At 43.1% G+C, this 26,332-nt stretch overlaps 1 protein-coding gene across 1 annotated transcript in view; it reads left to right on the forward strand.

Moving 5' to 3' along the window:
• The window catches only part of si:dkeyp-14d3.1 (transmembrane protein 132C), a 138,161-nt gene extending 118,376 nt beyond the window's left edge, over window positions 1–19,785 (forward strand). Inside the window, exons 5-10 of the mRNA XM_027273735.1 lie at window positions 457–600; window positions 7,537–7,745; window positions 13,600–13,873; window positions 15,323–15,514; window positions 17,557–18,683; window positions 18,764–19,785. Of these exons, the coding sequence (XP_027129536.1) occupies window positions 457–600; window positions 7,537–7,745; window positions 13,600–13,873; window positions 15,323–15,514; window positions 17,557–18,683; window positions 18,764–18,851 (2,034 nt within the window). The 3' untranslated portion in view covers window positions 18,852–19,785. The remainder of the gene's footprint in view (window positions 1–456; window positions 601–7,536; window positions 7,746–13,599; window positions 13,874–15,322; window positions 15,515–17,556; window positions 18,684–18,763) is intronic.
• The last annotated feature ends 6,547 nt before the right edge of the window (window positions 19,786–26,332 follow it).

Genomic DNA, 26,332 nt, shown 5'->3' on the forward strand with positions numbered 1-26,332 from the left:
ATGTTATGCTAATTACTTCCATCAATTAGCTGGATGAAGAGCGTGGAATGTTTTGTATTCACACCGTTAATGACGTTCGCCATAATTAGAACAACCCCCCACGTAGATGGGGTTAATTTCATATTTAGAGACTCGTCTTACAGACGCAACAGCTCAACTGCTCAAAAGAATGGGAATGGGAAACAAAATGCTGCATGCTGCGCCTTTAAAGAACGGGAGGAATGATTTTGAGTTCACACCGTAGATGCACATTTGACCTGACGACAGAAACCTGCACTCACCTGTCATCAGCCATTAGCTGTCCTGTTGTGATTTCAGGAGTTTAACCGATAATCACTAATTGAGCTGTGATTGTGAAGAGTCTCTTGAGGTCATTTCCAATCCTACTTTTTCTTTTCTTTTGCAGCCAGTAATTACTCTCTCTCTTTCTTTCTCTCTCTCTCTCTTCGCCTCTAGGACTCTGAGATATTGAACACCGCCGTGCTGACTGGGAAGACAGTGGCTGTCCCAGTGAAGGTGGTGACCATTGGAATAGATGCCTCTGTTATTGATGTCTCCGAGGCAGTCAAGTGTCGCTCCACAGACGAGGATGTGGTCAAGGTCAGTGAGATGAAACGCTGAAAGAGAAACCAGCGTATGTGTGTGTGCAGAGCGAGTGTGTGCGTGTGTGTGTGTGTGTGAATGTACTTTTTCAATTTGTGCATAAAAGAAAGTGCTGAAACTTGTTACACTTGGCTGAGGTGGAAAAGTTGCTAAAAGCAAATAGTGATAACGGGAACAGCTGAGTCATGATGAACATGTGACTTAAACATCTCTGAAGCTTGCACTTGCACCGGAGAGAGGCAGAACAGATCCGTGTGGAGCCACGAGGAGACAGATTTTACATTAAACAAACTTAAATGTGAGATTTACATCATGTTTTCTACATTTACACCGTTTGTGTCTTCTTCCTCTGCAGCACCCGACTGAAAACTAACCAAAAATCAACCAGTTATCGTGATTTGTCTCATATAACAGCAGTGGACGGAAAACACATATTAATTCCACATTTTCTTTTGCAGAGTTTCTCGAACTTAAAATTCATATTACATTTGGCTTGTAGCACAAAATAAACGTGCCTCGCCATCGGCTGGACTTCCGAGCAGAGTTTTGCTGACGCTTTTCTACGACTTGCATAGAATTATTTTGTTCTTTGTTGTGTAACATCAAGGTTTTTTTTTCAACTGTTCAACATTCGAAAGGATGTTTTTTCAATTAAAAGTCAGAGAGAGTCAAGAATTTTGTAAATATCATTTAAATATTTTTTAAAAATTCCAGACTTTTGGCAGCTTGCAAGACTTTCCTGGTTGTCAGAGCAAGATGGAACTGAAAAAGGAACAACGAACGTGTGCAGTTAATTAACGGCTGACGATACACATGTATTGTGACTGGCTTGTGTGAAGGATAGATGAAAAGATTGTCTATGTTTAGCACGTCTATATAAATCCTCCGGAAAGTATAAACAAACAGCGGCAAACAACATGAAAGCGAGTGTCTATATGCTATACGGAGACTGCTGACAGTTTTCCTTCATTTTTAGAGAATAAAAATGCCTTCGGTGTTGTAAAGTTGAGCCCCGGTATCAGCGACTTTGCTCCCAGAACAAAAGAAGTCGATGTCCAGCAGAATCCCAATGACTCCTTAATGATCTATACAAAGGGAAGAAACAGCGTAGGAGCAGCTCCTTGCAACCGTGTTTCCTGTCTGAGCCTGTCGAGATCAGGAGGGATGGTAGCATACAGCAAATCAAACTGGAGTAATGTACACTAAAGAGCAATAATGAAACAAAATCAAAAGTAGAGGAGGGATATTTTACCGCATCGATCCCCTTCATCGTGTGTGATGCGTGAGTTAGGGATGGTTAAGTGAGTTCCGCTGGGAAATTAAATTCCAGTCAAAGATGTTTGAAGAAAAAAAAAAAGCCACAGCTCTGCAGCTGAGATCCCGAGGTCAGAACATTGATCCCACGCGCTCACCGCAGCTCACTCAGGGAAGCCGGTTTCTAATCATAGCCTGTCGTCATGTACGTAAACATGACTAATTTATCTGATTCTGACCTGGGGAATTAGCTATAAGTAAACACAGAGTGAAATTAAACCTGAATAATGAATGACTCCGCACATTCAATTATCCTTCTATTCACTTGTGGCTCTGTAATTACAGAGAATTTGAAACACCTCAGGTCACATGTTTTCTTCAGAGATTTGCTTCACTTGTTGTCCAACATTTACAGCAAGAAAAGCTGAAATAGGACTCAAGTCTTCATTATTGATGCTCTTTTTTGATTTATAGTTTTGACAGTTCAGTTTGGATCGATGCATACAGTCCTGTGTTGGATGTGGGTGGATTGTAGTATCACATTGGCATAAATAGGCTCAGCTATGTTGCAGCTGCATACAGTGATGAGATTTAAAGCAGCTATAATCAACAGTTAAATTATTAATGACGCCGCTCTGCAGTTCTCCTCACCTCTATGGAGCATTTTAGCGTCTTTCAGCTCACTGTTTTGGTCCACAGCCCTCAACATGGCTGTTTTTTTTTGCAGCTGCTTCTTGACTACAAAGCTCTAAAAACACACAGCAAGCAGCACATAGCACAAATGTATTGGAGCACACCAGGTTGCCTACAAGGAATTGAGAATTTTTGTACAATTAAGACATAAAAATGTGTGGGTGATGTGTGCAACCCACCTAAAACTCTGCTGTTATCTTTATTAAAGTGAATCGGCCATGAATCACCCCCATGCACGAATCATCACATCGATAATTTTACACATGATTCACAATGATGAAGAGACGGAAGAAGAGAAATTCAGGGGCATTTCACAAATAATGTTTTCAGGCGAGTTTGCGTCTTACAAAGGAGCCGCTCTCCCTCTGGCCCCCCCTGTAGTTTGCACCCTGGGTCTCAGCAGCATGCAGCTGGAGGACAGTAAACTTCCAGGGTACAAAAGGGACCGAAGCATGCTGATTAGTTTCCAGCCTTTAATGGTGCAATCGGACCAACGCTATTGTTGCGTGAATCAAAAATCAACAAACACATAAGGAAAATGGATATATACAGGTCCAGATATTCCCCTCGGGAGCTGGTGCGAAGACCGACTCTGCATCTGCTGCATGTGTAATAAATACACAACTGTTAGCAAACAGCTTTGTCATATCGACTTTAAAGATGACAATAAGTCAATGTTGCATTCATAGTTTGTTTCAGCTGCCCCCAAATGGCTGCGGGTTTTAAAAAAGATGTGAATAAAAATGTGAGTGTAAATGTATAATTCTGCCGGTGCTGTGTCTGGTTCTTTAAATAGAAAAGGTCCAAACATTCTCTGGGTACGTCACGCTTCAAGAAGTTACCTCTGACTCCTTAAAAACTTCTTTATAGAAAAGAAATATCTCAGCTCCCACACTCACACACACACACACACACACATGAAAAGTATATTTGAACAGCACAAACACGTTTCACAGTTATGTTATGTGTTAATGAGTTTCCAGAAACCGTCTCCATGTTAGCCATGGACTGTACTTACTCAAGGTCATGCCATGAGCGAGCTCTTATAACCGCTGCTTCCACGGAGCCGGGCTATTAGAATATTTACAGACCTTCGCCTTGCATTGAAGTGAGTGCTGTAGCTTATGCAGAGGAGTCTGAGCGGCTTAATTGCTTCTGTCAAGCCAAGTCTGTGTACAAGCCAGAGACAGGCTTACCCCACCTTCATGCTCCCTACTCCCATCGCTCATATCTGCTGTGGATTGTATCTGTCTGGTGAGTTGTTAATTTCCTGGGCTAGATCCAGAGACAGCCTTAATGTCCTCTGTAAGTATTCTCCCGTTAGCTGCCTAATGCGTCTGATTAATGTGGCAGCGGATCCTCCTGGACGTTTATGATACTTTGCGAATCAGAATGACGGAGGGTGTGTAACTCACAGAGACAGTCCCACCCTCGGTCTGCCACAGCACATGTCCTCCTCTGACGGCTGCACGAGGGGGTTAAAGGTACCGCTGATTAACTCAGGAAGCCTTTGTATGTTAAAATATTGATTCAGGGCTATGGTGGCCAATGATGCGGCACAGCAGGAAGGGGCGAGCGCATCAGCGTGATGTGTTGGGATGTCAGTTGCCATGTTTCCCATAATTGTTTCAGCTTAGACTGCTTGGGAATGGATCAAAGAAATGCCAGCAGGCAGTTCATTTTCTCTGTCATGAGACATACTGTAGCAGAGCTGTATGTTAATAAACCTTACACTTCATTTACACATACGTTTCCTACAGCAACAGTTAAGGGTGAACTGGAATAAGACTATAGATATTTGATTATTGATCAGTCTGTTAATCGTATCATACATGTTAGATATGGTCAATGAGTCCCACGTGGAGCCTAATCAATGTCATCTGGCCTGCACCGCCGTGCCCGATTCGACAGATCGCAAGAAAAATTTGGAGACCGAGGAGCCGTTAAACGCATTTCAGTATCAGCAGCCTGGGCGCAGTGAGAGAGAAAGAGTCGAACAATGAGTCTTGATAAGGAGCAGGGACTCCTCTGACGTCTTTATCAGTTCAAACACACTCTCTCTCTCTCACACTGCGAGCCCTGACGGAGCTCCAATCTGCTCCACGACTGACTGTAGCCAGGGGAGCAAAGCTGCCCTCGTGGAAATGTTCAAAAAGCTTCATTAAGCAACTCCATCGCTGTTACACTGCGAACGTCGCGCGGCATTAGTGCACAAGCGAGGTGCTACTGTGTATGCTCTGTACTCTTTATTAGCTGCAATAACGCAGAACAAATAGCCATTGATCTCACTCGTGTCCACTTGAGAATACGAGACAAATATCAGAAGATCAGTTGCCTGGCTTGTGGTTGGTTGCAGCCTTGAAGGACGCTCTGCAGGACGCCTTTCAGCTCTCGGTCCTCAGGCCGGAGTACAAACATAAAGCTTGCTGTCAGGTGGGAGAGCCTTTTGTGCCATTAGATAGTCTTAAATCCCAGCTGACATCGAACGAGAGGCAGGGTACATTCTGGACAAGCTGCCAGTTCATCACAGGGTTGACAAGGATTCAAACTCACATTCACACCCATGGTGCAATCTTAGAGTTACCAATTAACCTGCATGTCTTTGGAGCCCACAGAGAACCCACACAGACACGAGGAGAACATGCAACATGCCATGACAAGAAATGATAATCGAACCACTGAGCCACTGTGCAGAATGGACTGGATGAAACTTTTATTGATTCATGCCATGAAATCCGTATAAATCCCAGTTTCACTGGTGTTTGTTTTGACTTGTTTACTTACTTGTTCAAAATTGTAATTACCAATAAGAAGAAATGTTTTATTTATTCATGTGATATCGCCAACCCATTAGTGTTCTGCATGGGGGTTCTTTGATTTGGGCATTCCCAACATTTCTCCGTGACTACTTGTGATTCGAATCAAGCCCACGCCTTTAGTCTGGACTGTCCGACCAAAAGTGAACCAGCCAAACCTCCCTGCTTTCTTTGAAAAGTGGGACAAACACAGTACTGAGTGAGTGGAAAGTGACGATGACTCAGCAGGTATTGAAATAACATGAACAAAAAATAAACGGCTGGTGGGTCAGCGTTAACATTAGCAGCCTTGGGTAGCTCACCTGGTACCGCACGTACCATTCATCACGGCATGACTTCCTTACCGCAGCACGTGTCATCATTCTCCCTGAGCTTCCCGTCGCTACTGTTGCTATCACAAAAAGCAGAAATGCAAAAAAAAAAAAAAACTTTCCTTAACTGAACTTATTAACTTCCTTATCCAAAGTGGAGCATTTAGCCGAGCTCGATCGCTTCCAATTTCAAGTGGAGTGCAAACTGAAGATCTTTCCAGATGTTGAAGGCTATGAAATGATAAATGTCAATAAAATCAATAAAAAATGCACAAGCAACGCCATGTGGGCTTGTTGGACAAAGGAAAAGAAGAAGTCAGCAACGCTGGTCCTTCGATGTCAGTCATAACACCCACCCAGAGACCTGAGGTGCAGATGCTGCCTCTACGAATATGTACAAAATATGTTTTTGTTCTCTTTTGCAAACTGGAATATGTGCACAATAATTGCAGTGTCATCATAGTATGTTTTTGCTTAAACAAACGTCAAATTTCAGTGTTTGACATTGAGGAAAACTGATGCTTCTTAAACGTTTGTATGCGTCTCGTTTCGTTGCACAACTGCAGGGAGCGGTTATATCATTTATTTTGCTTACATTCCTCTGAGGTATGCATGCAGTATGGATGCTTATATTAAGTTTCTTCACTGACATTTAACACTACAAGGCGTGCACGCATGGATCTACATGGACGTGACAAAGGGAATCAGCTGGAAGCTCTTTGATGACTGTATTGATTAAGCCAGCACCAGGATACTCGCGTCCAACCACGCACCGGTTCCCTTGGAAGTCCGCGGTGCAGAGTGTTAAAAAAAAAAAGATCAATGCAGCAATTCTCCGAACATCTGCTTTTATTTATACAAAGCAGACAAATTTACTTTCCACAGAAGGTCTACGCTTGCTGGCTTCACTCTGGAGGTGATGTGCAGCGGAGGGAGCTCCCACAAAGCAATAGAATCTGTCACACACAAAAGTTTTCTGGTCACAGAGGATATCCTGCCGTGGCTTCATGATGAATGGCTGTTTATGGTTTTATCTCGATGTGGAGAAATAACTTTGGGGGTAGAGAGAGAGAGAGAAAAAAAAAAGATATTTCCCCAGACCATCTAATTCCATCTGGTTCCAGCCACGGTAGTCTGCTCTATGATGGGATCAATAGGACTGACAAACAGCCCAGAAAACAGGCTATCTCCGTTTAAGACATACTGATTAATTACCTCTATGTATGTGTGTGTCTTCTGGATATTCCTCTTGAGATCTTTGTGCATGGTGCGTGTTAGTACTGCCTGCACGGCTATATCATAAGGCTTTTAAAGAGAGATTCTGGACATTAATCAAACGTTGGGACGAGTAAAGAAAGAAGCTTCAAAGCTTCAAAGACAGTAAGCAACGTGGAGTTGTGTCATTTGATAGCACAAAATTGGCCCGCTCATTCCATTTATAAAGCAATATATGAAACAGATGGCTTTGAATTTAGTCATTTTATCAAGAGACAACTGCTCCACTCTTACTAGTTTCCATCTGTTGGTTTGTCTCTTAGCTGTAGGCAGGACTATAATAGAAGAACGGACTACGACCTGTTTTCCCTCAGGTTCAAAGATGTCCTTGCAGTCCTCCTCGCCTCTTTTCCTGAGTGTGGGGCAGGCGTAGGACCTTTCATCTTGTTCAAAGTAGTTAGAGAAATACTGTATCAGTGGAGAGCTCGGGAGTGTAAAGCCATATAATCAACTCGGAGGCCCCGGTCTACAGTGTCCGCTGTATTGCACTGTGTAATTCACTGTGTAGTCATCTAGTGCAACAGTCAGAGGGGAGCTCAACTTAAATACTGTCTCTCTTAATCCTTCTCTCTCATCCCACGCAGGTGTCAGACAGGTGTGACTACGTTTTCGTGAATGGCAAGGAGATGAAGGGCAAGGTGAGGATGATGGTGAACTTCACCTACGGATACCTGAGCGCTCAGCTGGAGCTCAACGTGTGGATCCCTCGACTCCCCCTCCAGATTGAGGTGTCAGACACGGAGCTGAGCCAGATCAAAGGGTGGAGGGTACCCGTCATGGCCACCAGTCAGAGGTACTGTACTGCACAGGGCATCGCGCCTGTGTGTGTGCTGCTCTCTTATTTATATTATAATATTTGAATCTATAAGACTATACCAGTCTGTCAGACCTAATGATGAAGCGTCTTATAGCGTATTCATCGTCTGGATGAGAATAAACTAGAGGAATGAACAGAAACATGTTTTCCTATGATAATTTACAATAAATCAAATCAAATCAAATAAAGAAGTAAATTAGAAGATATTAGGCCGTCTAATCGGATGAAGTATAAATATACTCAGCCTGTACATTTACTTTTTTACTTAGTTTTTGCACAACAATTCAACATTTTCCCACAGGCTCTTGTTTCCACTCAGTGAAATGGCATCAGGGTCAATTTTAATTTGAGTGGATACGAGTTTGAATTATTCTCTAACAATAGTGTTCTTCTCCTAGATCAGTGCTGCCCACAGCGAGACCCGGGTGTCAACGTTGTCTGACCGTGATGTTCGATTTGTCTCGACAGATAGTGTGAAAATAAATTTAAATTCATTTTTCAAAACTATCATATAAATTGTTCCTCTTGCAGTTTAATTCTGGTGATTTAAAATGATCTTTAAATATGTAGAATCTCTAATTATAATTACTTTCAGGATCTGTTGTGGCAGGAAATCAGTCGATTAAGGAAACTTGGGCTCGTCGTATCATTTTGCTTTTGGCCGGCGGCCTACGAGTCTCATTTTTGGCCCTTTGAGGGAAAAAGTTTGTTCTTTTCTTGATTTTCCTGTTGGCTTCACATAGATGCTCATGATCAGAGTCCTCTGTCCACCTATCTCGCAGCGGCACCAGCTTTGGTGTAAGCAGGTAACCGATCGCCTTTACTCCAGGTGATGTATTTGATTTCAATCATGGCAGCTTTAGATAAGATAATGATGAGAAGTGTGACCGAACACCGGCTGTCTCCTCCCTACTGACAGTTCTTGGCTGATAACAAAATGGCTGACCTGTGCAATACGGCCTGTCATTACGACGGGCTTAAGGTGGCCTGCCATCGTGCCTCTTAGTCATCAGTAGGACAGAACATTATTAGAGCTGTCTGGAGGTCAGACGTCTCCCCTGGGGCCTCATCACTGGCAACACCTCTGCCAACACCGCTGTGTAGTGCTACTCTGCAACTGTTGAAATCCATCAATTGATGGAGCAGCTATCAGCCTACCTGCAGTAATTACTTCTGGAAAAGCGTTGAGGTTGGACTTGGACTTGGTCGTCCCACGCACCAGTGTGACTCCTCTAATTATCCCTGCTCCCCTCTTATTTTGAGTGACAGAGGTACAGCATTCGACTAATGCCATGGCTTGTCTCGAGGATGCTGCCGGTATGCCTTTATCAGCGGGGACAGCCGGGTTGTGTTGTCATTGTTGATGCCAGCGCCACCGCTGATGGGCTGCACCGAGCTTTGTCTGCCCCCCTCCCACCAGTCTTTCACCCGTCTTTGTTTATCGAGGGATAACAGGCGTGACCTTGCAGAGTAGCACTATGCCTGTCGGTGAGAATGGGCATCCGTCCACAAGCCCACACAAGTAACAAGCGGCGGGACCTGCCTCCATCCAGGAGAGAGAGTAGTTAGAAGTAAAGAGACATCAGGTCTGTAAGTGGGATACTTGCAAAAGTACTCCTCCCACAGTTTTTGACTGACACTGCCTGTATGGCTCACCTCTTCCCTCCCTAAGCCCTGTCAAAACAGGGACAAGAAAAGCCTTAGCAGGCAGCAAACCTCAGAGTGGGCGTAGCACTCAGGCATGCATCACTCCTTTAACGCGTCTTTCAAGATATGCGCATAGAGATTCTTATTTTCCCGGCTTGTTTTATAGTGTTTAAAAAAAAAATCTCTGGCAGTTATCTTTTATTGCTCAATTTCAATGTTGTTTTTTTAGACTCAGTTGTCTTAAACTGTGCGCACCGGGGTGTTCTCTTCCTACTGTAAAAACAAGCAATCGCACTTGAATTTCCTGCAAGATTCAAACAATAAAAAAACAATCAGCCGTTGTCAGACAGAGCTGCTTCTTCTTCTGTATATATAGAAGCAGCGCCGCCTATTTTTGTCTAAAAATGACCTTCGTCGTCGTTGTTGTTATTGTAGCAGAAAATGAAATGCAGCAAAATGACAAAGCAAATACGGTGTACGATCCACGGGGCACACACACACACACACACACGTTGATATGCAGCAGCTCCTGTGAAGTCAGAAGAGGGCTTAAAAGTGAATGAAGCGGAAAGAAGAATTGCTTTGTGAAGCAGTTTGAGGAGTGTGATTTGTTTATTAGATTAACCTTAGATTAGATTTGGAGACGGCTGCATAAGCAGCGGGCGTATCAGATTTATACCACAGCTAAAGTTGTTGGACTCCACTACCTGCTTGTTTACTCCTGAATCCGTTACACCTGACTAATACCTTATGAGTGTACTGTTCAAACGCTGATTCAGTCAATATGTCAGCGCGTGCACCTGTAACATCAGTAGCCATTTGTCAATTCATTAACCGTGAATGTCACAAACTCTGTTTACGCTCAAAACGCTTCAAATGTGATGCAAAAGGTTTGAACCACAGCAGCCACTGGTGGGAAACTTTCAGCTATTGGAATAAATTTGGATGATGGAGACTGAAATCATTGGCAGGTGGTTTTTCTCTTCTGTATTTAATATGTAAATGAGGCGAGAGGGAGAGGCAGAATGTGAATTTATCAGAGGAGAGCAGGAACTTGAAAAGAAAAACTAATGTTTGATCACAAATTCATGAATCAATGAACCTTGTTAGTTTCTTGGAATAACAATATTTGTGGGTAACTTGCACATTTTATGCAGCTGCTACTTCTTTTGCCTGTATGTGAATTTGAAGGTTGGCCTTTAATTAACCAGCGTGGACTAAAGGTGACAGAGGGAGGACGCTCCGTGCATTTAAATCACAAAGAGACACTTTTTTTTTGGAGTAAATGTTGATTGCAGTGTACATACATACATACATACATTATCTGTAACCGCTTATCCTCACTAGGGTTGCAGGCGAGCCTATCCCAGCTGATGTTGGGCGAGAGGCGGGGTACGCCCTGTACAAGTCACCAGTTCATTGCAGGTGCACAGTGTAATGGCTAAAGAATAACGACACCCTCCATGTTTAGACTGGTTCCCTGTAAATCCCACTGGAAAATGAAAGCTCCATTTACGACACTTGACGTTATTCCGCCCTCGCCCCGGCACCACGGCACATTACATGCAATGCACATGATTACAGTAGCATTTGCCTGTTCTCAAATTTTTGAAGAAAATGGGAAAAACACTCCAGTCTTTCAATTCAATTCAATTTTATTTATATAGCATCGAATCATAATAAAAGTTATCTCATACTTTTCATACAGAGCAGGTCTAGACTGTCCTCTTTATATTATTTACAGAGACCAACAGTTCCACCATGAGCAAGCACTTGGCGATGATGATGAGGAAGAACAGGCAGGAACCTCGGGCAAACCCAAGCTTTGCATTGAGGGATGGTCATCTACCGCGACCGGTTGAGTTTAATAGAGAGATAGAGAGACACAGCAGCAGCAAATCAGTAACTAGCTATAAACTGTAATGGAGATGTGGCAGCAATAATGACTGAGTAATAATATATGTAGTGGATGGTGCAGGACAGAAACTTCTGGAACGTTAGTAACATGAATTAATGACACATTGCCAGAAACAGTGGCACAAAAACTAAAATTTCCACTTGCCATGCTAGTGTGGGGAAGTTAAAACCATTTTCACATAATAAAATTAAAATAATATTTAACAGGGGGACTCAAATCTTCCCACCGGGGATGTTGGAGCAGTGTTCTGTGTTGGAAAACGACATAAACGTCAGTCAGTGTTCATGCACATGCATTAAATGTGTCACGTAGGACCTGCTGAGTCACAGCTGATGTTTTAATCTGATGTCACATTTCTAGAATAAACTTTTAAAATAGGATTCAGCGACGTGTCGGTGCACGTCTATAAACTGATCGATAGACATCCAAGGCTGGTCTGATGACACAGTCGTTTCTCCTCCCAAATCTACAATCGATTCAACCGTCTTTATTCCTGAAGTTAAATATCTTGCCATCAGTGCTTTGAGTGAGAAGGAGGTGACATTGATCATTTGAATAAAGACAGCATGACAGCAGCTGCCAATCAAATCTGATCCAACCACACCCTCGCAGTCATGATGAAGCATCACTTGTTGAATCCTAAATTGACTCCTTTAGTGATCCACAGTCGAATAATTTCTTCTGTGCATGTCACGTCACTCAGTCGCATGTGAAATCACTCCTGCCAGCGAAGGTTTTTAAGCCTTTAACTCCAAATCTTGCTGTCTCTAATCTCTCGCCTCGGCTTTTCTCTGGTCGTGTGCAGCTAATGTCTTTATTCCCACGGCTTCGCGTGCACTCCGATTTCTCAGGGGATTCAGACAGAACGAGACAAGTGGAGCGGATAATCACAAGAAAAATAGTTTTAAGTGATTCATTTATTTTCTTCTCTGCCCTTTATCATGACCGCAACCTTTGCCAGAGAGTGTGTGTGTGTGTGAGTGGGCCAGAGGAACAAATGTCGATGATTAGACAGAAAGGCGGGTGTAAGTCTACAGTACAGCAGTATATGATTAGTAGTTTTGTTGACGAAGCACTTTTCTGTTTGCAACACTGAAGAGCTGTAACGGCATTTATTCTCCTCGGGGTGCTTCATCTGTTGTTTTTATAAAGTTGTTTGTTGAGGCAAAATGTAAAAAAAAAAAAACTGTTATGAGCATAATCTAATGATACTGCAGCTGTATTATAACCATTTAGACCCAGTTTGTCATATTCAAAGTCGTTTTCCTGGTGAGAAAGAGCCGAGCCTCTGTCGGCTGATTTGTTGCCCAAAGTAATAAGATTAGATTTGCAAGCAACAGAGCAATCAGGGAGGCTATTAAGTAAAGCAGTAAGGAGGTGTATGCACATTCACAATTCAGAGCGGGTGCTCCAAAACGGTGAAGGAGAGACACTGAGAGAGAAAAATGGTAAGCCATACGATGAATTGATCCTCTCTTAGTGGTCTAATCAGCAACGCTGCATCATTACTCGAGCTTTGTCAAGGTGTGTGTGTATGTTTGACAGAGACGAGTTTAATTAAAACGCTACCACAAACCACACATTAAATGCACGATGAGTGCAGTGCTGACATTTTCACTCCTCACCTGCAAAAGTATATTTAGCACGAGTGTTTGTTTGTGTGTTTACACTCTGCACGGATTGCAACAATTATTTTATGCTCTGCTTTTTTTGCATAATATAGAAATAACCTGAAATGCCTGATGTGCAAATAAATCAGTGTAGTGTGTTTGCATGCTAAAATTTGATCATCATTAAACACAAATACAGCTGAAACTGGGAATGTCTTCAGTTCTTCAGATATTTAACACGGTGCTATATGAAAAGTCACTTAGCCAGTCAATCAAATCATTTGTAGAGCACCGTTCATACAGATTAGTCCAATTTAAAAGGACTTCACAGAAGACTGACAAGCCCATAATAAGACAAAACAAGGGTAGAATGACCAAAAAGTTATTACAATTCGCCCCGAGGGCGACATGAATGTGTCCACCAGATCTAATGGCAATCCATCAAACATTTGTCAAGACATTTCACTCAAAACCACAAATCTCATGGCAATTAAGGAAGTCAGGGGATCACTGAAGTCATTAGGATTCATCCTCTGGGGACCGTGAATGTCTGTAGCAGATTTCATGGCAATCAATCAAAGAATTACCAGTAGGTGGTTGAAATGTGTCGGAGTGGACCAAAGCTTGAGGTTGAAGTTGCTTCCATTTCTTGCAGGTCCACGCGGGACAGCGAGGACGAGGACGACGAAGACAGACGAGGACGGAGCTGCACTCTGCAGTATCAGCACGCCATGGTCAGAGTCCTGACCCATTTTGTGGCCGAGTCAGCCGATCCTCGAGGCCAGACCAGCTTCATGCTGGGCACCGACTGGCAGGTGGATATCACGGAGCTGGTGTGGGACTTCCTGAAGGTGGAGGACCCCCAGATCGCACAGCTACTGGACAGGAGGATACTGGTGGGACTGGACGTGGGGATGACCACTATCCAGGTAGGCTGAAAATTAATCACAGTTTATTACAGCTAAAGTGAAACAACACCAGTTCTATCCATGACCTCTGCAGTGGCTGCTTAATTTAAGTAAAATGATCATAATTGTTAGCAACCATCTCATTATAGAAGCATTGTTAATGATTCAGGTGCTCGGAGTGTTGTTAATTTTGTAAAAACACTTGTGCCATTGTTCCCATGAACCACGGGAAATATGGCCTGAAAGAGTTTCTATCCACTTGTCCTTCTGCTTTGTGAACAGCAAGCCGTGCGGTCCGGAAACAGCTCTTGAACAGTGAATACGTATTCAAGTCATTCATACCATCTGCTGCTCTGAAAACTTCTTGAAGCTTGAATCACATTTGTGTCGGAAAAATCAGCGACAATCAAGTTATTGTGTCCAGAATGCCCCCACACCATGTATGCTGAATGCTGCCAGCGATCTTGGGTCGGTTTTATCTAAAATTATGAAAAACTAATTGAGAACATTCAAATTATTTTCATGAAGTAGACCTTACTCATCTTCTCAATGGTACATTTGAGTAGACAGGTGTTTTCTGGTGTGTCAGCCTCTCAGCAGTGAGTGCGTCCTCCCCCTCGGCCCTTTTTGGTTTGTCAGCCTCTTCAGACTAACAGGATGAATATCAGCTCCCTGACATTGAGATCTCATCTGTCTGTATTGAGACGTGTGTATTCACGTAGAACGAGCACAAACCGGAAAAAAAAACATGACGTGTGCAAGGTCTAACAGCGGTGACTACCTGAGACGGGGAGAAAACTCACACATTGCATTTCTATTGTTCGTCTTCCTGTCTCTGTTTTGGGGTTAACGTGTGCCTTTCCTCGGATGGATTCTTACCTACAGGAGGTAGCCGGGTTGTTGTTTGATCCACACAGCCTGAGTGAAGAGATAAAATAAAAAAAGTAGCTTCTGTGTATCGTTTTGCATATTGCAAAAGGGACTTTCATGCTACATGAAACACTCGGAAAGACATTTTCTTAAATCACCTATAACTCGTGCTAATCCGCTTTTTTTCTTTCATGTCGCTGACATCTTCACTGCTAAGTGCTTATTGATGTGATGCCTTTGCATTCCACTTGCCAGGAATCACTTGTCAATCCAGCGGCGAGGCCGACCGGTGAGGACTTATTTCTGCTCGGATTTTCTGTTGATGAAGTTTCTATAAGTAGTGCTGTTGTTCAGCTTTGGTTGCTGTCGCTGCTGATTTCTCCTGGGAGAGACCTCCCTAACCCCGTGTGTTCAGAGCAGGAAATGAAAAAGCTTTCATGAACAGGCTACACAATAGGTTGAGTTACTATTGTAGAGTAGCACAGCTGTAACTGATCATACCAGAAGGTTGCAGGTTATTGCTTAACAATCACATGTTCGAGGGGAATAAAATCTTTTCCTTCATTGCTGCAGTTTCCTTTCGTCTCTTGCATCTTCTAGGTCTTGTCTCCTTTGTCAGACTCGATCCTGGCAGAGAAGACGATCACAGTGGTGGATGACAAAGTGACCATCACTGAGTTGGGGGTCCAGCTGGTGACCGGCCTCTCTATGAGCCTGCAGCTCAGTCCGGGAAGCAACAGAGCCATCCTGGCTACCACGACCACACAGGAGGTTTTGCAGAGCCCCAAGCAGGTCAGTGTTAGGGGCGGCATGATATATAATTGATGACAACTAAAAGATGAAATACAGATATCATGGTAATATGCATAAGTGATAATATTGTGTAAACAATCCATTCATTTACAAACACACACAAAAAAAGATGAATTTGACTGATTACAATGTTTCATCCAAATTTTTCATATCTAAAAATCGGCAGAGATGTAGATCATGCAGACCTGAGGCGGGCTGAATGATACCTGGCTGCTCAAACAAGCCTCTTTATTGGCCGCTACCTGTCAATCAGAGCGTCCACGCTCTTAATCCTGCATAACTTTAAGCCTTAATATAATGTAAACAGGTGAGTTGTATATAAATTCACCCTCAGTACAGTTGTCATGAACGGGGAAATTAGCTACAGAGACCAAAACTGTTTTTTGTACCAGGCTGTAAACATGTTTATTTCTGCTGTGAAACATGGGGACTTATGGAGACTGACTCACATCTGGAGCCAGCCTCAAGTGGACGTTTGAGGAACTGCAGCACCTGTGCATAGGTTTCACTTCACAGCCATAGAGGTTGCCGCTTGGTTATAACCAGGATACTTTAATATATATAGGTTGCCGCTTGGTTATAACCAGGATACTTTAATATATATGAGTAGAGCGGTCAATTAAAATGAGTCAGAAACGATTCTGATGTTGATTTTTTTGCCTCCAGATTCTTGAGTGTGATAATTTGCTGCTTTTCTGGCACATCTGATAGTGAACCGAGCTTAAAATAAAAACTAAACGAGAACTGTGCTTTGCTTTATAGCACACATCTCTCTTAGCCACGGCGTACAAAAGCCCCTTTTACAAAAATGATGGTGATTATGATCTAACAGATTAAAAACAAAGACCACTAATTATTTGCAAACACTATTTAACCAGGTCTGATTAACGCAGACAATGATGTTAATTTGTTTTACAACAGTGTTATTATCTCTGAGCATATTAAATGTATTCAACGGCTTGATAGCCGTTTGCTGAATTTTAAACGGCGTGGCACTGAAGTCGAAAATGTGCATTCTGCAGCTTTGATTACTGCGCTTTTCCAAGACAAAAGACTTCCTTCCAGATTCTATTTCACGCCATCAGGGTCCTTGAATGAGCAATTTTACAATCAAAGAAAGCCTTGAGTGTGCATGCACTCGTGTACACGTGTCTGTTTGTTTGTTCCACACCGTCCCTAACCCTCTTAACTCCGAGGCTTGAAAACCGGGGTGTGACAGAACGTGTTTCCTTGGGCAGCTAATAGAAACTGGAGCTTAATCTCATGCAAACATGCAAAAGCAACACCAGAATTATATTATATCATATTTTCCTTCCTCTCCCTCGTTTGCCGTGGCTACTCCCGGTTGTGGCCTTTTTGATCTGTCCATCAAGCTTCATCGAGTTCTCGTAAATGCTCCCATCCAGTAAGGGAAGCATAGAAAGGCCATTTATCTGCCCAATCTCCACATGCAAAGTGTGAAGATAACTGAGCGGCACTGCACTGCAAAGTCCTCTGGTGCCAGTAATTAGGGAGCATTGGTAGACCACTGTGGAGATCTACTCGCGCGCCTCTGGGGATTTGTCCTTCTGCAACATTAAAAGGCAAATTGTGAAACTGCGGTAGGAGAAGGCCTTAAGATAACCATGTATGGCAAATCCTCATTCACACGAATAATGTTTAATGTTACTGTTTGATCTTTTCAGCCTATCTTTTAATCTGTATCCCCTTTAGCTTAGAGATAATAGCCGCTGAGTTAGCAGAACCATGCTGCGTAGTTGGCTTGTATCCGACTTATAATGTCTTCCACAATTAGAAAGCTCCATATGTACTGTGAGTCTATGAGCTACATTAAGAAAAAGGTACTTTAAATGCAAAAAATAATCATTGTATGTCCACTGTTTAACCAATCCAGGGCAGTGCTGAGGGGAAAGATAAGTGGTAACATCCAGAGTACCTGAATAACATCTGGTTGATGCCCTAACTACCCAGAAAAGAGGCCTCATAATTAATTCTCTTTTCATGTGTGTGTGTTTCCACAGGAGGCTTTGATCAGCGCCTGGCTACAGTTCAGCGACGGCTCCGTGGCTCCTCTAGACCTGTACAACGCTGACTTTTTTGTCCTGACAGCCACCTCCCTGGACGAAGAAGTAGTGACAGTGCAGCAGAACCCCTCGTGGAAATGGCCTGTCATCGTGACCGAGGCGGAGGGACAAGGCCTGTTGGTTAGGGTGGAAATGACTGTTTGCGAAATGTGCCAGAAGTTCAAGCGTCGCAGCATCCTGGCAGCGGGGAACTGTAACATCAGGGTGAAGTTTGGTCATGACAGGGGAGGTAACAGCGACTACGGCCCTGATGGAGACGATATGGAGAACAGAGGCAGGCTCCCCCCTTCACAGGATAGGACTGGCCTTGACACCCACTACTATGGTAGCTCCATCTCTGACATGGAGGATGGGGTGTTGAGGAGAGCCACCACCACGAGAAGCGCAATAATGCGCAGACCCAATGGCAATAAGCTTTCAGATGATGGTAGCCAAAACATGCCAATTGATTTTGCTGACTTCCCCGCGCAAGTGGACCTCCCCCGTGGCCGCAATATGGACGACGACCTCATTCAGACTGCTCGTGGGCTCACAGACCTGGAGATCGGCATGTACGCCCTACTGGGAGTCTTCTGCCTCGCCATCCTGGTCTTCCTCATCAACTGCATCTCCTATACCCTGAAATACCGCCACAAGGAGCTCTCGATCGAGGGCCAGGAGAACATGAACCACGCCCACGATTGGGTGTGGTTGGGGAACGAGGCGGAGCTGCTGGAGAGCCAGATCAGCCTGTCGCCCCAGCAGGAGGAGCAGACCTCCATGATGGACTCGAGCAGCGGACTCGAGGAAGGCAGCCACTTGCTGAACGGAGGCTCGGCTCAGAAGAACGTGCAGGGCCAAGTGCATCGGGCGGCGGACACGGGTTGCATAGCCAAGGACAGCAAAGGAGACTCACCCACGACCAAGAGGAAGCGAGTCAAGTTCACCACATTCACCACCATCCCGTCGGACAGTAGCTACCCCACTGTCAACACACTGACTGGAAGCCACAGCCAGGACATTAAGTGGGTGTGCCAAGACGTAGAGCTGGGAGACTCCAAGGAGTTGCGCAACTACATGGAAAGGTTAAATGACAGTGCTTTAAAAGAGGTGGCATAATAAACTGTACGTGCACTTGTAACAAACTCACCCTTATGCCTTTCAGAGGAAAGCGGGTCTGGACAGAAACCGGACCTCCAGGAGGTGAAAGAGGAGGACTTCAGAATCACCCCAAACTGCCAAAGGGTCATTAAAGTTAAGAGGATTGTCCAAGTGACTGAGGATGAATAAGTAACGGAAAAATATTTCAATGAACAAGGACGTCAGGTGGTTCTTTTCTTTTTCATTTGTTTATCAGATGATTACCTTTTTATCATTGTTTTATTACTACAGGGTTTTAGGTAGAATCAAGTAATGATCCTGCAGCCAACAATGACCTGTGATAATCCAGACCACATGTAAATGTTAAAACAAAAACAGTAACATGACTTAGATAGATGTTCTGAATGTGTGTGTACATTAAATGGTTTTGGAAGTTTTGTAACATTTTGGATATTAATTTTACTACGCCAGATCCTTATTCTGTGGAAGAGTTCTGGGGAGGCCAAAGCAAAAGCCAAGAGAAATTTCTGCATGTTGTTGGAACAAAAAAAAAACAAAAAAAAAAGATTAAAAAAAAAAAAAAAAGAGGCACAACTTTCCGGTTCATTATCATCCTCCTTAACACGGCAGAAGACCTGTTATGTATATACCGAACAGTCTCCAAAGCATTGTATTGTTGCTCTGTATATTGTATTTTCATAACATTTAAGAAATACACAACAATGTCAAGAGCGTGTATTAGCTTTTATTGACCGCAGCATCACCAGGCCATTCATTTTAAGAAGAAGGAGGAAAAGCCAATTACACATTCATCTTTTGTATCAAGAGAATTTTACGGGATGCAGTTTAGCCACAAGCCACGGCACAATCAGCTCCCCTTTAATGCCGGCCAGTGGAGGAAGGCAGCGGCTATTAATACTCTCATCTCGACTATTAGAACACAGCGCCCGAACATGACGGCCAGTGTATGAAGGAGCTTTTAAATGAAATTGGTAATGTGACATTTTCTCCTGCCACCCCCCCTCAGTTTAAAGTTGTTTGAGCTTTGAAGAAAATGCCAATTAAGGTCTCGTTAACCTCTGGACCCGTAGCCTGCAGGAAAAGCATACTGGTGGACAAACCGGGATGAAAACGTGCTCTCTGTCTCTGGGGGAGCTTGTGGATACAAAGAGGGATAATTACAGGCAAGGTGGGAAATGTTTTCTTTTTGGAAATGGATCTTTTGTTATTCAGATAATTGCACAAATAATAATCGTCTCTGAAAACTTCCTAAAAAAAAAAAAAAAGGGGCAGTCGGCTAAAAAATTGCATTTTGCTCAGTGAACGTTATTATCGTCACAGTGGTGTCGGCTGATTGCGTTTTTTTTTTTGTGTGTGTGTGTGTGTGTTATTATTTTCCATCAAGCAGAGAAATGTTCACATTATGTTAACTGTTGCTGCAGCGTGGATCAGATTGTTAATCAGCAACGCTCAAGACATTAGCCTGGAAGAAGAGGGGGAGGCGAGACGCTTCGGCAAACGGTAGCACTACCTTGAGCATAATTAGGGATGCCATTTAGATTAGCTCGGTTATGTCAACAGTCAGCGCTGAACGGAGCCCCTCAGACACCTGGATGAAAGTTAAGTGGCTTTTCTACTTTTATTTAATTAGTTCGAGCAGCGTGTTGACTGATTGTCTTTTATACTTCTGTGGTGCTGCTATCGATCGGCTGCATGCTGAGCCACGACGCTGAATGAACACGGCGGGAGGAAAAAAACAGAAACAAATGGAATTCAAATAGAAAAATAACAACCTTATTTGCTCTCTTGCAAAGTGGCATTAAATTAAAAGGTCGATAACACTCTCATGTGGAAGTACGGAGCTTCAACCCGGCAGACAGTTAACTTGAAACTGCTAGCCTGATGCTGATGCATTGTAAGCGCAGATATTCTTAAATTATTCAAGTAAATAAAACCCAAAACTGCCTTAATAGCTCAAGGGAAATTTCAGTTGCTGTAATTATATTTAAAGAATGCTCAATTAATGAAGAAATTCCACACACCTTGTTTATTCCTTGTGAAATATCACACGCTGTTGTGAACACGAGGGTTAACGGGTACGAGTACACACTGGGGTAAAGTCTGCCGTTATGTACAGCATGCATAAATTAAACTGTGTTGTTTCATTACAGTATTGTTAGCAGTAAACAAAGTTTTGTTCATGACTCAATATAGTGATGAATCCTACTGGGCCTCAACCACATCAGCACATTATAAAAAGATAGTTTGGGGTTGTATAAGGTCCTGATGCATATATAGATTATTTTCTATTTCTAGTATATCTTTATTTGTATTTACTTTCTTCTTATTTTAGCTTAATAGACAGCGGTCAGTGCGCCCCCTGGAGGCTCAACATATAGCATGTTAAATACTGGTGAGCTTATTTATTACCTTCAGACAGAGACAGGCTAGCAGATTCCCCTTGTTTCTAGTCTTTGTGCTAAGCTACAATCTACTTTCAAAGACTAAATCCACAATAAATCAGTTCAGCTGTTAAAGCTGATAGAGGCCGTGCAGCTTGCACACGAATGCACACACACAGAAAAAAAAGGAAAAAAAAAACTCTCTTCTGTCTCTTCTGCCGTCTCCCGTGTGATTTTCCTGCGTCTGCGGCTCTATCGGTGGCTGCAGGGGATTGAAGCGGGTCCATGTGCAGCCGAGTTCTGCTGTGTTCTGGGACCACGGCTGCTGTGCTCAGCCCGTGGACTGTGAAGGGCGAGGAGAGCCTGTGCGGGTCCGGGGAGGGATTTAACTGTCAGCCACAGGGGGCATGATTGATGGAGGGCCCTTTGTAATTAAAACACCACTGCAACTCCTTTTCAGTGACCGTCGTCGGTGGCTTCAACCAGGTAGGAAGAGAACAGTGAAGCCTATTAAAGACCATCGTCTCTAACCTCTTGGGCTTTGGTATGTGGCACAAGAGATATAATGGTTGTATTAACTTCCATTCTTGGAGCACGGTAACTCAAGAATCATTTTAGTTGGCCTTGAAGTCTTGACTTCCCTGAAAGGAAAAGAAAAAAACCTTCCCCAGGCCTCCATCTTAAATAGATTTTTAATTAAATTGATGATGTGAGACCAACAAACTCTCACTAATGGTTGGCAGGGTTCCCTGTGGTCCTAATGTGCCGGGTCTGGATTTGCAATTTCCAAATGATTATTTGCTACTTGATTTATGTTTCTTCTTTTGAATTTGATTTTTTTTTTTTTTAAATCAGTTAACAGCAGTTTTACAGCAGCTAAACAAGCAGGCGCACGCTGTCGCAGAGGAACCAAAGAGCAGCTGGCAAGGTCAGCTTGACTTTTCCAGTCTGACCAATTTTTACAGATGGAGCTGCAGGGAACCAAAGACAACACTGTTCACAAACAAAGCCCATGTGCCAAATCTGTGTCTTGTAAACACAATCTCCCACCTGACCAGTGTACCACAGTGTGAAGACAAACACACACACACACACTAGTGGACTTAGGTCACTTTTGCACAGGCTTACATCCATTTCCTGCAGACTGATAACCCCGACCTTAACCAACGAACCAGGAGTCAGCCTTTTCTCATTTGGGGATGCAGCTTTTGTCCCCAATTGGACAAAACATCCCCAATTAACTGGTCTCTAGTCTGAAATGTGTCCCTCGAGGTAACCACTAACAGAGCAACTTGTCTAACTAGCCATGTAAGTGCTTTTTAATGACTATGTTTAGTCTAACCCATTACACCTTAATCTTGACCTTAAACCTAATTCGAATCCTGTATTTTTATTACCAAGACCTACAGTGTGTTTGCACGTCTCTCAATACTTCATGACTTCACTAAACTGCCAGTGACAATCTGACAATGCATTCAGTGGAGTTAATACTGCATTAATTGTGGACTACTTTTACCTGCGGATTAATACACATTTGGTGCTCCAGTGAGTATTCACAACAGTAAGATGATATATGTGGGTCTGACTCAAATCAAAAGTGCAACAGTGAAGTGAATAAGACAAGGAAATGAGCGAGGAGTCATGGTCATAGATTTATTGCATTTTGCTATTAGTTATCAGCTGGATAGATATAACTAAATATATTCTAGCTGTCACTTTTCTATTTCTATATTTTTCTATATTATCTATATATATTGTCTCAACACAGCATATCTATGCACAGGACAGGAGAAAATTGACTTCTGACCGAGTCTTGCTCTCCTGGGTTTGGAGCATGGTGCAGGACTTTTGCAGGGTCAATTTAATGTTGGTTTTAGTCTCTTCATGGGATTTGTTGACAGAAAATTAAATATGGAACACCACCAACCCCATCCTTCAACCTTAAAGGACTTGTGTGTAAGATTTAGGAGTATTTATTGGCAGGAGTTGAGTAAAATAATCAATAATATGTTTTCACTAGTGTATGAACGCCTGAAAATAAGAATGATTGTGTTTTTATTGTCTTAAAATGAGCCCTTTATATCTGCAGTGAGTCCTAATCAACGGAGCAGCCCAGAGCGGACAAACCAAACACTGATCTGGATACAGCCCTTTTGCTTTTTATCTGAATGTCACTGCCAGAGTCTTTCCTACATGCTTGGGAGGAGAGGTTGAGGCGTGGTGGAGTGTTCATTTGGTTGCAATCTGCAACTGCTAGGTGCCTCTAAATCCTACACACTGGACCTTTGACCCTTAATTCAAGCCCCTCTTGATGAAAGTGTTTGTGGAGATCAGCCTGCTGATGGAGACACATCCCCACAACACAGCGGACAGTCAGGTTTTGATTGAATACAAACTAACACACGGCGGTACGAACATATTCACTTCAAAAACTATTAGCAGTGAATCAAAAAGTCAGAAGGCGATAAACAACTAGTAGCTAGTGAAGCCCTGCAGCAGCATGAAGTGAACTCCCAACCATGTCTTCTAGATATATCAGCCCTGAGGGAGCGTGCACAGGGGGAACGACATATCAGCCGGCACTCGGAGACAGAATGGGGCATTTTTCTGCCTGCTGGAAAACAATAGAAGGTCAAGGGGCTACCGAGATACACCTGCTAGAATAGTATTCCTCGGTGAGAGAGATTTATCTTGATACCTGTACTGTTTTATGGGAGTCGAGGCCCATTCTGTACAAATAAGACGCTCTGAACCATCGGTCTTGCACCTAATAACCAAGGTTGACGCCGTAAATCCGGATGGATGTACGCTGTTAAAGCATTTTATGGTTGCTTATTTCACAGATCATCTGTCTGAATGAACACCCTTAACATGCCGCCGTGCTCAGGCCCGCAGAAAAACATCCTGTAGATTACGACAGGCTCTACATACGTTGTTTTTCTTTGCTGCGGCTCATAACCTGAGCGTGACTTCATCGGCGATAGCATGTTAGAAACAGATTAACTCTGGTCAGAACACTGAAAAGGCTCCAGGATAGCAACAGCTCAGATAATTAAGTATGTAAATGCGGATGATTAGTACTTAGAGATGGCCGATTTGGCTGTTTTGTTTTTTTTAAAACATTGTGTCTGCATTAGCTTATCTTAATTAACATGTGATGATACTTCCTAATCCTCCAATTACTGGAGAAACATCTTCTGGAGCATCTGCTGGTCGCTCATTACACAGGTAAGACTCAGTAATACAATTAAAAGCAGCTTAGCGCTCTGTAGATTATGTTAGATTGTCACATGTCCCCGAAAAGTCATTTGAAGTAGACGGGGATGAGACAGAATTGTCTGACGTACAGCGCGGAAAGTGAATGAAGCAATGAAGAGAATAGACCCAGAGATACACACTCAAAACTTTTTCTACTTTACATCATTATCACGGGGCACACAGAAGGATTTGAGACGCAGACTCAGGGACGGTGGTAGAGGTTCAAAAATGCAAAGAGTTTACTAGACAGATACTTGGTGGTGCAATAAACGTCTGGGCGAAAAAATCATCAGGCAAGAATCAAAAAACAGGCACAAGGTCAAGAATCGGGTCAATCAAAAACCAAATACAAGACAAGGAAACGCTGGATCGCTGTGCAAGAGAAGACGAACAAAGGAAGCACAGAGACTAAATACAGAGAGGAAAGGGGAGGGGACGCTCAGACAAAATCAGGCACAGGTGAAACACATTAGGAGAGGCAGGTAATCAGAGAGCGGGGATAACACACAGGTGAAACATAAGGAGAACTGAAAACATGATTTAACAAGACATCAGTGATGCGGAGGTCCATGTTTGATCGACCTGCACCGACCGACATTTTAAACTAACCCGCCCGAACTCGGACCGCAGCAAATAATTGTGAATTATTGTACCCAACCCGCTTCCTGACCCGCATTTTAAAAAGTAGTCTACACTTTCTCTACCTCCTGTAGAGCTTGTGGCATCTTCACCCCAGTTATTCAGCCAATAAAGTCTGTGCATTTCACAGAAAATTTTGTCTGCTACATAAATTACAAAACTTTACTCGACATCTTTATTTCAAACGACCCGACCGACCACGACCCAAATATCATTAAAAATATAGTTTGGTGACTCGTGACCGCGGGCACCCGCTCAATTTGGATCAACCCGTGCATCACTGCAAAACATGACAGTCATGGTGATACACTTCTACCTAGAACTGGGAAAATAAATGGCAGTAACGTTTTTCTTTTTTTTTTTTTTTGGTTTGTCTAAATCTATTTTTTATTGACTTTGTTGGCTTTTTACATGACAAATTACAAATCCAAACTACTAAAGCCTCTGCCGTCCAAACGCTGCTCATGAATGTCCCTCTGACGTGTTTCCATTCATCATGAATTAAGAGAGCTCTCAACTGAAAAAAAAAAAACACAGATTGTACAGGCTAAACTTAAGTAAGAGGAAGAAAACACAAACAAAAGAAAAAAACATCTTAATCCATCATTATCCTCTTGGTCTTCTCCATCAAGAAGCATGTAAAAGGGTCCCAGGTCCTTGTGAATCACTGTGTGGTGAGTTATTTTTGTAATTATAGGAAATAGAGTGCAATAAAGTGTCTTTCATCCATCCATCCCTCCATTGTGAAGCTCTCTGAGGCTGTTCTCAGGCATAGCATCATCTTTGTGAGTGTGTGCTGTGCATGTAAGCAGCTATAATGTTCATGATGAATACTGTCTAACATTTGATGATCAGCTTAAATCACGAGGTCACGCTGAGGTTCGTGGGACTTTCGTTGTTTTTTTGTGATATTTAGACACACTGAGAAGTTACGGGGAGTGGCACGGTGACACCTGTCTGTGTGGGTTCTCTCTGGGTGCTCCAGGTTAATTGGTGACTCTAAAATTGGCCTCAGGTGTGAATCTGAGTGGTCCTTTGTTTGTCCGTGTGTCAGCTCTGTTATGAACTGGCGACCTGTCCAGGGTGTAACCCGCCTCTTGTGTCAGCTGGGAGCGATGCGTTATGGAAAATGAAAAATGATGGATGAAAGAAAAGTTGAGGGATCACTGAAATGACCCTTCATCCTGGGAGACATGAATGTGTATACCAAAAAACTGTTTTAATAGCTTCACTAAAAACAAACCTCGTTGTGATGCTAGACGACCAACATCGTCAGGGTTCATCCTCTGGGAATCACGAATGTCTGTCCAAAATATTGTCCCACAGTCCCAACC

This window comes from Larimichthys crocea, chromosome III (genome assembly GCF_000972845.2).
Source record: "Larimichthys crocea isolate SSNF chromosome III, L_crocea_2.0, whole genome shotgun sequence".
NCBI classification, from domain to species: Eukaryota; Metazoa; Chordata; class Actinopteri; family Sciaenidae; genus Larimichthys; species Larimichthys crocea.